Source organism: Pantherophis guttatus, chromosome 12, assembly GCF_059756535.1.
Source record: "Pantherophis guttatus breed Tessera chromosome 12, ASM5975653v1, whole genome shotgun sequence".
In the NCBI taxonomy this organism is placed as follows: Eukaryota; Metazoa; Chordata; class Lepidosauria; order Squamata; family Colubridae; genus Pantherophis; species Pantherophis guttatus.
Genome location: NC_142074.1, coordinates 27,800 through 41,338, shown reverse-complemented (window position 1 = coordinate 41,338; position 13,539 = coordinate 27,800). Strand labels below are relative to the sequence as shown.

General features: G+C 45.6%; 1 protein-coding gene and 1 long non-coding RNA gene across 2 annotated transcripts in view; one reads left to right on the top strand and one right to left on the bottom strand.

Annotated features, from left to right (window-relative positions):
• HEPH (hephaestin) overlaps positions 1-13,539 on the top strand; it is a 34,893-nt gene that overhangs the window by 13,677 nt on the left and 7,677 nt on the right. Inside the window, exons 7-11 of the mRNA XM_087877433.1 lie at positions 1,939-2,118; positions 4,560-4,772; positions 5,490-5,703; positions 10,246-10,385; positions 12,837-12,968. Of these exons, the coding sequence (XP_087733559.1) occupies positions 1,939-2,118; positions 4,560-4,772; positions 5,490-5,703; positions 10,246-10,385; positions 12,837-12,968 (879 nt within the window). The remainder of the gene's footprint in view (positions 1-1,938; positions 2,119-4,559; positions 4,773-5,489; positions 5,704-10,245; positions 10,386-12,836; positions 12,969-13,539) is intronic.
• On the bottom strand, positions 719-3,512 carry LOC148112187 (uncharacterized). The gene is made up of 2 exons (XR_015729658.1): positions 3,449-3,512; positions 719-2,168 (listed from the first exon to the last, which is right to left on the bottom strand). It is a non-coding gene; the product is annotated as an uncharacterized LOC148112187 (long non-coding RNA).

The window sequence follows — 13,539 nt, the reverse complement described above, 5'->3', positions numbered from 1 at the left end:
GACCTCTATTCCCAAAAATCAATTATCTTGAGCTTAAGGTACACCTGCTCAACAAAGATATTAGTTAAACTGATGCTGCTCTGCCTTTCTACTCTGGCCTCAGATGGTGGTATTGCTATCAGGTTTTTAAAAAGTTTTATAAAGATTTTTTCATATTTATTTATTTATTTATTTATTTATTTATTTATTTTATTTTATTTGTATACGCCCTTCTCCAACAGGACTCAGGGCGGTGAACAGCCATGGTAAAACATAACATATAAAATGTAAAAGCAATTTAAAAAACATTAAATAATTTTGGCTATTCATTTAAAACAACCCGGGTTAAAACCAATTACAAATTAAAATCGAAGGGATGGGATCAAGCCAGCCCAGCTAGGTGAAAAAGATGTGTTTTCAGGGCCCGACGAAAAGTCCGGAGGTCTGGTATCGTGTGTATCTCTGGGGATAGGTCGTTCCAGAGGGCAGGTGCCGCCACAGAGAAGGCTCACCATAATATTATAGTGTTTAAATTGTAAACAACTTGCTTGTTTTTAGTGAGATATATGGCACTTTGCAATTCTATAGAATGATATAGCAAGACAGAAGTATTATAAATGAAGACCTTGATTTACAAATCATGGGAGTTTCATACAACATAAACAATTCTGTGCCTTAGGGTGATGTGAGGACATAGAGATAATAATAATAATAATAATAATAATAATAATAATAATAATAATAATAATAATAATAATTTTATTTCTATACCGCCCTTCTCCCGAAGGACTCAGGGCGGTGTACAGCCTATTTAAAAACACAGAAACAAAACAACAATTAAAATTTAAAATCATTAAATAATTAGGCTCCAATTAAAATCCCAGAAATTTAAAATACCCCAATTTAAAACGTTATGTTAATAGCCCGGCCTGGCGGAACAACAGGGTCTTCAGAGCGCAGCGAAACACCCGGAGGTCGGAGATCTTACGTATTTCCGGGGGCAGTTCATTCCACAGGGCTGGGGCTCCCACAGAGAAGGCCCTCCCCCTGGGTGTTGCCAGCCGACATAACTTGGCCGATGGCACCCTGAGGAGACCCTCTCTGTGGGAGCGGACTGGTCGGTGGGAGGCTATTGGTGGCAGAAGTCGGTCTCGAAGGTACCCAGGTCCTATGCCATGGAGTGCTTTAAAGGTGGTAACCAACACCTTGAATCGCACCCGGAAGACCACTGGGAGCCAATGCAGCTCGCGCAGGAGGGGTGTCACGTGGGCGCAACGAGTTGCACCCATAACCACCCGCGCGGCCGCATTCTGGACCAGTTGGAGCCTCCGAGTGCTCTTCAAGGGGAGCCCCATGTAGAGAGCATTACAATAGTCCAACTGGGAGGTGACAAGGGCATGAGTGACCGTGCGCAAGGCGTCCCGATCCAGAAAGGGCTGCAACTGGCGAATCAGGCGAACCTGATAAAAGGCCCCCCTGGCCACGGCCGTCATGTGCTCTTCTAAAGACAGCCGTGCGTCCAGGAGGACACCCAGATTGCGAGCCCTCTCTGTGGGGGGCAAGGATTCACCCCCAATAGTCAGCGATGGCACCTGCTGACTATATCGGGGTGCTGGAAGCCACAGCCACTCGGTCTTGGAGGGGTTGAGTCTGAGCCTGTTCCTCCCCATCCAGGCCCGCATGGCCTCCAGGCAGCGGGACATCACATCAAGGGCATCGTTGGGGTGGTCTGATGTCCACAGGATGTGGTTAAAAGATTCAAGATGGCAGCAACTACAGTATAATTGATGAGCCCTCCCTCCCCCCCTTCCCATTTTTATGGGCATTGCATGCAGTGAAGCCCAGGTTGGAAGGTCATCCTGAAAGAGAAATTGAAACAGGGGAAAACTTCATAAGTTTTCCACCCAGACCTGGCCCTGTTGATGTTCTTCATTCACTCATGTTTTTTTCCTGGTCCAGGAACTCTGAAAATGCTACCTTCAAGACGCCATGATGTAGATCTTGATTTCTTCCTGATGTTTAGTGTGGTGGATGAGAACGAAAGTTGGCACCTGGATGAAAACATTGCTTCCTTCTGCACCGAGCCAGACTCGGTTGACAAGGAAGATGAAGAGTTCAGAGAAAGCAACAGGATGCATGGTGAGCACCCTCCTCTTTGCCTCCTTCTTCGACTGAGGCTGGTGTTTTGCCTATGAATAAGAAAGTCACCAAAAATTCAGACGTTACTGTCCAGACTTTATTAAACACAGGGGAATTATTGTTCCTGGGAAAATGTTTTGTCTAGCATATATGGATATTTCAATTTACGTTACCCAAGTGTAAAGTGATTCTAAGAGGTTGATGAAAATACCACTAAGTTTGTGAGAAGGAATCAATATGTTTAAAATGAAAATGGAATGCATCCTCTGATGTATTTTTTAAGAGCAGTGCCCCTGGTGATTAGTTTTTGATGAAAAGAACAAATACCCAGGATTTCACTATTAAAGCTATGACTCCCATATGATGGTGCTGGCTTTAATTTTCCAAATTTTAAAGGATATAACTTCAATAATGTACTGAAATGAAACTGATACTGATCATAGCATTTAGCATTGTGTGCTTAACTAGAGAGTTATTATTTAGCTCTCTTGACTCAAGCCTTCAAATTCTTGGTTTTGTCTGTGATCATTTTTCCAGCACTGAAGGCAGCAAGTCAAAACATAAAATTGACTGAAATTGTCTTGGGAAAAATGTTTAATTCTTCTTCTTTTTAGATGGCTGGAAATGCTTTTGCGTGTGTGTGGAAAACAAAGGTCAAAAATGGGATTTTTGCTGTTATTCAGATATCAAGAAACATATAAAATATTTGAAATCTTGCAAAAAAATAAAAAGTAAAAGAGCCAAATGGAAAACTAAATATCTTAAACGTTTCATATGTTCATTGTTTGGCTTCATTGCAGCTTTTGAAACTCTGGGGAGCCTGTGTGAATTGGAGGAGGTCTTCATAGAAACTAAGTTTACAATGTATTACTATCATAAGTATAGAAATGTCATAAAAATAAAACTTAAGTAATTCATTATGTATTTAGAGTAGAGAATTGAAATATTCTTCACTGGCTTTAGTTTTTAAGGAATGTACAATATATTTCATAAAACCCACTTAACAAAAAATATCCGGAAAGTTTATTAGTCGGCCATCATCCTTCCTTGGTCCCAGATGCCAAGGAACCTTAGAATATGGACATGTCAACTAGCAATTCTTCATTGGTAAAATTGTATCATAGTGAATTGATTTCTTGAAGGAAGTTAAGAGTAAAAATGTTAAAGTGATATTAAATTATACTGTAAACATTTGGGAATTCTCAGTTTATGAAGACCTTTGGAAAACATTATGCTTAGACCCATACAAAGAAGGTGATCCTGTATTCCTAGAGAGACGTTTGTACTTCAGACTCTAAAAGTTGGCTTCATGCACTCGGGGACCTCTTACCTGGCTTTTCCTCAAGGGAGAGACAAGATCAGACAAGAGGAATCCATGCGGTCCAATTCATTACTGAAAAGGGGAGTGATGTAATAGTGTGTTAATACGTGAAACTTTAGAACGGTAATATGATTTTAAAATTTGAATGGTCTACTTGTGTTTTATTGTTTATTTGTTTTTGCTTATGTCTTCTTTTTTCTCCTTTGTTTCTTGGTTTTGTTTTGGTGGGTTTTTAAAAACTTTTCGATCGTTTTTAAGAATATAATTTGTTTTACAATAATCTATAGGTTACATATACTGTGTGTTTGTTATTAAATGTTATTAAGACACATTATTTTAAGGAAAATGCAACTATAATTCTTTTTTTTTTAAGGAAAAGACCCATGGCAGTCCTGTCCTGCCTTATCCAGGGGTGAACCCTGGGAATCCCCTCCAGCACTGCTACTTTTCTCTTTCTGTTTCTGCAGCCATTAATGGTTTCGTCTTTGGGAACCTCCCTGAGATCACAATGTGTGCCGGAGATCGGGTCTCGTGGCATCTCTTTGGGATGGGCAGTGAGATTGATGTCCACACTGCAGAACTACTGCCTTGATTGTGGCAGCATCAGAGCAATAAAGGGAAAAAGGAAAGCAGAAAGGTCTGCATTGGTATCAAAAGAGGAGGGTGGGGAGGCTGTGGAGGCATCCATGGGCAAATATCTGCAAAGCAAAGCAAGGAGGCAGGGATTGGTAAACAGGCAAAGCCCCCAGGGGAAAAGGCAGGAAGGGGAGCAGCAGGCAAATGGCCCCACAGCCATTTGCCTTCTATCGCCCCCACCATCCTTCTATTGCCCCTGCCAGAATCGATGAAACTTCTTGGATGAGAAGTGAAAGTTCTTCTTTTTCTTCCTCAAGGAAAAAACACTCCAGTTGCCCTTTAAGGCAGCCCCACAGCTCTTGCAGTGGCCACAGCTCAGGCATTTGGCAATCCTCTCCCCACACTCCTTTTCTCAGTTTTTGATTTCTGGAGTTTGAATCCTGTTTTCTACTCAGTTTGAGCATTCCCAAATTATCACTGGATGAAATGTCCCCTGAAAACTGAGCCCACTGTTGATTTTTCCCTGTTTTCTTTTGCATTGAAGCCATCAATGGATTCCTCTTTGGAAATTTGCCTCTTCTGGATATGTGCAAGGGAGATACCATTTCCTGGCACCTGCTGGGCTTTGGCAGTGAAACTGATGTTCATGGGGTTGTTTTCCAAGGAAATACCATCTTGATGAATGGGATGAGGCGAGATACAACCAGTCTCTTCCCTCACACCTTCGCCACAGCCCTCATGCAGCCTGATAACCAAGGTAAAGGCTTAACTTGGTGCCCTCCCTTCCCTCTCTCAGGATTGAGAAACTTGGCCCTTCACAGTGTGTGGAACCACAGCTCTCCATATTGTCCCTCACTTTTGGCCAGACTGGCTGCACTTTCCAGAGGCTCTAGAATTTCCAGATCTGATCTTAACTCCTTTCCGTACTAAGTTTAAGATGAAGGCAAACAGCGTAACAGCTGCAGAGCAGTGTGGAAAGCACTTGGATACTATTTTGTTTACCTATTGAGAGATGGTCTGCCTCCCTTTGCATCTAGGAACTCAAGGAAAAGAGGAAGTTGGTGTTGTAGGTTGGGCTGAGCAAATGCCAAGTGAGCGCCATAATTGGGAGAGGACTTTTACTGCAGTTTTTGGAGTAGTGATCTAACAGATTAACTACTGTATTTGCTCTCAGTAAATTCAGAACAAGCAAACCCTTCTTGAGAACTCTCCAAGCATGGCAACTACTGGTGTCTGAGAAGTGAACAAATGCTTCTACTCCCATCTCCAGTCCCTGGAAAAGTTTAAGCATCTTGTTCTATTACTTTAAGCCAGAAGATGCACACATATGGTGTTTAAAAAATGTTGGCCTGTTGCCAGATCTGAGAGAACTTCGATCTGCCTTTCCCAAAGTTGGTAGAGAAGCTTCAAGGGTGTCTTTACCCCCATCCTGATTCCGGGCATCTTCTCAGTAGCTTTGTTTGCCTCCTTCCAGGCACTTTTGGTGTGTACTGTCAGACCAGCAACCACTACCAGAATGGAATGAGAGGCAGTTACTCTGTTCGGCAGTGTGGGGAAAAGGCCTATTTTCCAGACCGACAGCATGGGACAGTGAGAACCTTTTACATCATGGCGGAGGAGACGGAGTGGGACTACGCTCCAGACCGCAGCTGGGAGTCGGAAAGGCACAACAGCTCTGGAGAGGAAAGGTATCAGTGCTGTTTCTGAGATAACTGCTTCTGGTGATTCGTTTCCGGGAAATGGGATGCAGTCAATCGTATTGCTCTATGTTTTGGGGGAATTCTCATGAAAGATGTTTAAATCAATTAGACTTATAGGCTAGAATTTTAAAAGAGAGGTAGGTCAATGGGGAATGATCCTGAGGAAGGTAAAGAAGCTGATTAGTGGGATGAGAAGAAGCCCTAGAAAATTAGCCTGGAGAAGAGCCAATGAGGAGCTGAAGGACTTTCCTCAGAGGAGGTGAAGGGCTATTCTCTGTTGTCTCATGCTGGAGGATCCTCAGTTACTGGAGGATTAATTTTTGCCTGAGTATCAGCAAAAGCTTATTGACAGCCCAGAGAAGTGAGCAATTATCTAGTGGTTCTAACAGAATAACAGGAAAGGATCTTGGCGGTCTTTTCATCTAATCAAGCAGGAGACCCTGTACCATTTCAGAGAAATGGCTGTCCAGTCTCTTCTTAAGAGCCTCCAGTAATGGAGCACCCACAACTTCTGGAGGGAAGTCATTCCACTGGTTAATTGTTCTCACTGTAAGGAAATTTCTCCTTAATTGTAGATTGCTTCTCTCCTTGATTAGTTTCCATTCGTTGCTTCTTGTCCTGCCCTCAGGTGCCTTGGAAACTACTGTGTTTCCTCGAAAATAAGACAGGGTCTTATTTTCTTTTGACCCAGCCCCCTAAATAAGGGTTTGGCCTTACTATCGGGGAGTCTTATTATTTTTGGAGTGCAGGAGGCAGCGAGTGTGGGACTGGATGTCCTGTCACTGTCGTTACCTCCCCTCCCTGTTCTTCATGCCGGCCGAGCGGCCCAACACGACCCACCCCACCCCAATAGCAACAGCTGCTTCCCTTTCCCGCTGTCTCTTTATCAAGAGGGATGGCAGGTGGGGTGGGGGAGAAGCGAGACGCATGGAGCGAGACGTGGCTCCCCTTGCCGTCTCTTCTTCCCTTCTTGCAGGGCATGACAGGGCTCCTGCCTCTCGCTTAGCCACCCCCCCTTTAGGGATGCAATTTGGGGGTGGCAGGTAGGGCAGGTGAGAAGCAAGATGTGCGTCTACCTTTCCAGCTCCGTCGCATTCCTCACTGTTGTGTCTAAGGAAACATGCTGTAAAAGAAAATCTCATGAGTTCGATCAAACTTCTCGAACTCGCAAGGTTTTCTTTTACAGTGTGTTTCCTGGACACAATGGCGAGGAAAGTGACAGAGCTTGAAAGGTAAGACCTGTGTTCCGCTTCTCGCCCACCCTACCTGCCATCCCCAAATTGCGTCTCTAAAGGGGGCGGGTGGCTAAGCAAGGAGCAGGAGCCCTGCCATGCCGTGCCGTGCCTGGTGAGGGGGGGAGGGGAGAAGAGACGGCAAGGGGAACCACATCTCGCTCCACGCGTCTTGCTTCTCCCCTGCCCCACCTGCCACCCCTCTCGATAAAGAGATGGCAGGGAAGGGAAGCAGCCAGGCCGCTGTTGCCATCGGGATGGGGTGGGACGTGTTGGGCTGCTTGGCCGGCGCGAAGAACAGGCAGGGGAGGGCCTGTCCCCCCTTTTCCCCCCCTCCGGCCTCGCCTCAACTCATTTTGGTTGCGCAGCAAGCAACCAGAGGAAATGGTGGGACCGGATGTGCATGCGTGTAAGTAGTTGGTGGGGGGGCTTATTTTGCGGCAGTGGCTTATATTATTGCATGTGCTAAAAAGCCCGATTGGACTTATTGTCCGGACATATCTTATTTTTGGGGAAACACAGTAGGTTGATCCCCTCCTCTTTGTGGCAGCCCCTCAAATATTGGAACACTGCTATTATGTCACCCATAGTCCTGTCAGGTTCTGTAAAGATTGGAAAAATATACCTCAATATGCAAAAGCAGTAACCAAGTTTGTTTATCCTGATATCAGTACTAACTGACCACCTTAAATTGTTACAGAAAGGAATCTTTTTTGGAGCTGACGTTCCATGCTCCCCATAATCTTTTAATCAGCATATAGCTCCACCCAAGTGCAATCACTCAATTATGCAATTACCCTGTATCCTCCCTCTCCCTCCCCAATCCATCACAAGCCACTTCAGTTGTTCTGCCTGCTCATCTTTCCTTAAAGTGATAAGGTTGATAAACTGCTTCAGTGCATAACCCTGTTGTCATCTAGCATGTGGCTGGGAAGTCGAAGTGACAGGCATGCCTCGGAGCTGTTGACCCAGGAGAGCAGGCACACAGTAAGGATCGTTGGCGAAAGTGTGCAGCAGCAGCAGAATGGCGATCCCACACGAATGGTGGCCCCAAATATTGTCGCAGGGCTGGGGCTGACAAGTCCTTTTTTTTCACTAGACTAGACATACCCAATTCCTCCAACCGTTCTTCATATGTTTTAGCTTTCAGTCCCCTAATCATCTTTATTGTTCTTTTTTCTAGAGTCTCAACACTTTTTTATATTGTGGTGGCCAAAACTGGATGCAATATTCCTAGGGTGGCCTTACCAAGCCATTATAAAATGGTATTAACACTTCACATGCTCTTGATTCCATCCCTCTGTTAATGCAGCCTAGGACTGTGTTGGCTTTTTTGGCAGCTGCAGCACATGGCTGGCTCATACTTAAGTGATTGTTCACCAGGACAGTGGTCCCCAACCTCCGGGCTGCGGCCTGTTCGGAACCGGTCCATGTGAACAGCGGGCAAGCATGCGCAGCTGCACTTGCATGAGCAGCGGGTGTTCGCGCTCACTCACAAAGCTCCATCTTTGTGAGCAGAAGGCGTGCACACCCGCCATTCGCACAAATGGAACCTGCCTCTCACACAGAACCATCCCCTCTCCTCCCCCCCCTCCACCGGCCTGGCCACCAAGTTGGAAAGGTTTGGGGCCACTGCACTAAGGACTCCCAAGATCCTTCTCACAGTTACTGCTATTGAGCTATTCCGTACTTGTGCATTGGGTTTTTTTGCATAAATATAGAACTTTACTTTTCTCACCATTGAATTACATGTTGTTAGATAGAGCCCAGTGTTCAAGTGTTTCAAGATCCTTCTGTATCTTGAATTACCTTCTGGAGTGTTGGCTATTCCTGCCAGCTTGGTGTCATCTGCAAATTTCCCCTTTATGCCCTCATCTGAATTATTGATGAAGATATTAGGTGGTCACCTAGCTAGGTGGCTCTGTGGCTAAGACACTGAGCTTGTCGTTCAGAAAGGTCGGCAATTCGGCGGTTCGAATCCCTAGGTCTCCTGCATGAGCAGGGGGTTGGACTAGATGACCTCCAAGGTCCCTTCCAACTCTGTTACTATTATCTGTTATATTGTACTGGGCCTAAGACAGAGCCTTGGGATACCATACTGCATACTTCCCTCCATGTAGATGCAGTTGTATTACGGACTACGCGTTCCCTTATTTGAATTTTCTGAAACGGGGGACTTTCTGCAGCTTTCTATTTAGTTTTGCTCCTCTGACCTCTAACCTCCACCCAGCACACTCTTGAGTGTTGCTTCTTTTTACACTTTGCATCTTAATGTGTGGAAGCTGGATAGAGCACAAATGGGACTGCAGGCCTGATCATTGCCTCCTCCCAGCTTGTATCTTGGCAGAGGCCCGATGATGCTTTGAGTTCTTGCCCCTGGCCATTTCTCCTCCAACTCCCCAGGCCCTCCAGAAACTTCTTCCTCCTTCAACTTCTGCTGGGCTTTCAGTTCAGCCTCTGAGGCTGGCGCACAGGCATCTAGAAGGGAAAAGGGCTACAGGTCCTATTGGGGGAGCTGCCTCTTTATTCCTCCGCTAGGAAGAGAAGTTGGCTGTCAGTCCCTTCCTTTGCCAAGGCCTCGATCTCCTTCCTGCAGCAGAAACCACTTGACCCCCCAGCAGAGGTGTCCACAGGGAGTGAGTCAAAAACCTCAAGATGGTAGCCACAGCCATGTATTCAAAGCCCTGCCCCTTTATACCACAAACACTGTGACAATGTTAAAAAGGGTTTGATTGTCTGGCTTTGACCCACCTCTTGACTTTCTTGACCCTCCCCATATATCCCTGCCACCCTCAGAGCCACCTGTGGTCAAATCCTAAACCTATTCCAGGGAAAAGCCTTCATGGGGTAACCATCTCAGATGTCAGGAGGCAAGACACAAAACGGAACAAAGCAAGAGTCATTTCCCTGAGATGGCTATAGAAATTGAACAAATAAATAAATAAATTGGAAAAAAAACCAAAACTTCTTTGGAGGTATTTGATGTCTTGATATTTCTATATAAGAATTATTGTAATTCTCAAAATCTTAGACCAAAAGGCAGAGCCTGAAATTCCCTGGGCCACATCAGGAATCAAAAATCATATGTAAAATTTGCAGAAATATTTTTGAACTTTTTACATCTGTCTGATTTCCCTACCAGCTTTCCTGTCAGCCAGCTCCAGATCAGTTAAAGCCAGATTTCCTTGAGTTAAATCTGCCCAAAGCAATGAATGATAATCTGATACACACCATTGTAAGTTGTTCATTTGTGCTAACCATGCATCTTTTATGCAAAAAGAGATTTTGAAATCCACAGGTATGGTGACATATTTCTCAACCGTGAGAATGGACGACTGGGCTCCCGGTACAAGAAAGCTGTTTATAGGGAATATACAGATGGGACATTCAAGATCCCGAAGAATAGAATAGATGCTGAGCAACATCTGGGGATATTAGGTAACCCACTGAAACTTTCAGATTTAACTTTCATTCCAGCTAGTAGAATTTTAAACTCTTTCTGGCATTATTTTCAAGAGTGCATCTTTTTCATACACTCCCGATAAGCTTTGCAGCTTCTCAACCAAGATATTTCCATCCCAGAAATGAAGATTATCTTTGAAATACGGATAATTTAATTTTAATTTAATTTAATTTAATTTAATTTAATTTCCAATTTATATACCGCCCTTCTCCCTGAGGACTCAGGGCGGTGTACAGCCAAGATAAAAAACATAGAATACAAATATTAAAACATTTAAAAATATATATAAATTTTGGCCCGAAAGTTAAGAATCACAGACTAATTAAAAGAATTTAAAAATTTTAAAAATTTCTTCTTAAGCCAACCCGGCTTGCTGAAAAAGATAGGTTTTCAGGGAACGACGGAAGGCATTGAGGTCCTGGATTCTTCTTATCTCCGGGGGCAACTGATTCCAGAGGGTGGGAGCCCCCACAGAGAAGGCCCTCCCCCTGGGGGCCACCAGCCTACATTGTTTGGCTGATGGCACCCTGAGGAGGCCCTCTCTGTGGGAGCGCACGGGTCGATGGGAGGTCATCGGTAGCAGCAGGCGGTCTCGGAGATAGCTAGGCCCTATGCCATGGAGCGCTTTAAAGGTGATAACCAACACCTTGAAGCGCACCCGGAAGACCACCGGGAGCCAGTGCAGCTCGCGCAGGAGCAGTGTTACATGGGAGCGCCATGTTGCTCCCATCACTACCCGCGCTGCTGCATTCTGGACCAGCTGGAGCCTCCGGGTGCTCTTCAAGGGGAGCCCCATGTAGAGAGCGTTGCAGTAGTCAAGGCGAGAGGTGACGAGGGCGTGAGTGACTGTGCACAAGGAATCCCGATCAAGAAAGGGCCGCAACTGGCGAATCAGGCGAACCTGATAAAAGGTCCCCCTGGTAACAGCCGTCAGATGTTCCTCCAAAGACAGCTGCCTATCCAGGAGGACTCCCAGATTGCGAGCCCTTTCAGTGGGGGCCAAAGACTCGCCCCCAATAGTCAGTGATGGAGTCAACTGACTATATCGGGATGCCGGGAGCCACAGCCACTCAGTCTTGGAAGGGTTGAGCCTGAGCCTGTTCCTCCCCATCCAGATCCGCACAGCCTCCAGGCACTGGATAAGATGAACAACCATTTGTCCAGGATGGAATAAGGACTCCTGCCCTGGGCATCTCCATGTGGCTCTTGGGTGGGGGTGGGGGAGATAATTTGGATGGAGGGCGCTCAAGATAGTCCTCGGCCTGCAACCATTCATTCAGCATCTATTCAAAGTTACGATGGCATGAAACAAATTGTGGTTCACAACTAGTCCTTCGAGTTCTGGCCATCCCAGGGGCTCTGAAGTCACATGACTGCGATCTGGACACTCGGCAGATGGTTTCTACTTCTGACCAACTGCAGCGTCCCGCAATCCCATGATGGCTATTTGCAATCTTTCCTTCTGGCTTTCCCAGAAAGTGAAAGGGGAAACCAACATCCAAGATCTCAAGTCACTGGGGTAAGTCTCTCCCACCCACCCCCGCCCCACAGTGTTTCTGCGCCTGTAGCATGCCTGTTCTTTGGGCACCTTTGGGTGCCCTTCCCAACTTGGACCATCTTTGTGACAGAGGTTCCAATCCCAATTTCCATCATAAATTCAGGACTACCTGTAAAGGGTCCCCTTCATTTGCACTGAGAATGCACTTCAGCTTCTCTCTGCTTTCCCCCCTCCCCTCCTCCCTTTCCAAAACCACAAGAGCTTCTGCATTGGCCTCATGCCTGGGGAAAGTTAAGCATGTCGGAGTGGACAGAGAAGTGTCCATGAAACAATTTTTGGTCAGCACATCGGATCCTTTGGAGACATCCCTACTGGCTTTGGGGAAGTGTGATGGACAACAGGTCTTTCTGGATTCTCTAGCACAGCTTATCAAAGCCTGGGAAGAAAGGGCTGGAGAAAGCCTGGCTAGTGTCCTAGGGCTGCAAGGGACCTTGAAGGTCTTCTAACCCAACACTCTGCCCAAGGCAAGAGTCCTTAGACCATCCTGGACAAACGGTTATCCAATCTTTCCTTGAAAACCTCCAGTGATGGAGCATCCACAACACTGAGAAGCAAATTGTTCCATTGATTCATCGTTCTGCCTAATCGTTTCTCCTTAATTCCAGGTTGAATCTTCCTCTGACAAGCTTCCATCTCTTGCTTATTGCCTTGCCTTCAGGTGCTTTGGAGAGTAAACAGGTGCCCTGAGCCATGGGGTCCAGTGGAGCTAAGCAAAGCACTGGCTCCTTCTCTCAGAAGCAAAGTGGTTATGTTGCTCTATGAAGCTGCTTGGAGGGGGGTACACATTGCTGTTCACCAGAACCACCACCCCCCCGAAGTTTTGCAAACTCCCAGTCATCTTCTTTTGCTTTATCCTTCTCGCCTCCAGGTCCCTTTATTTGGGCAGAAGTGGGAGATGTGCTGAACATAGTTTTTAGGAACAATGCCACGCGGCCTTACTCCATTCATGCCCATGGAGTCCTGGAAAAGAACAACAGAGACTCCAAGACAGCAGTGCCTGGTGAGTCTTGCCGGCATTTCCTTGGCAACCTATATGCCTGAGTTTTGTTTCTTCATTTAAATGTATTGTGTTTGTGTGTCTGTGTACCAAAAAGTCCACAACTGCATCATCTGTCCTAAAATGAGGACAATCTTCCCTAAGAATTTTCAATGCAGTCCTAAAACTGTAGCTTCTGGATGGACAGGGTGGTGAGAAACTCAGAAATTCCTGGTGAGGAAGATGCTAATACTTCTTTCCTGCCTATAATTATCTTTCCTGATTCAAAGAATCCAGAGTATCGGGTTGACGAAGAGACATATAAAAAGGAGAGGGTCTTTCTGTGGTCATGGTGGTCATCTTGATTTTTTTCGCCTGTCCTTTGTTCATGCTCCTTCTCCCATCTTTTCCCCAAGGACTGGGGATATGCTTCTCTTTTTGTTTTGGTCAGTGACCATAATAAAGATTATAGAACTTCCTTTTTTTATACTAGTGTTTCTAAACGTCAGCAACTTTAAGATGTGTGGACTTCAACTCCCAGAATTCCTCAGCCAGCTAGAATTCTGGGAGTTGAAGTCCACACATCTTAAACTTG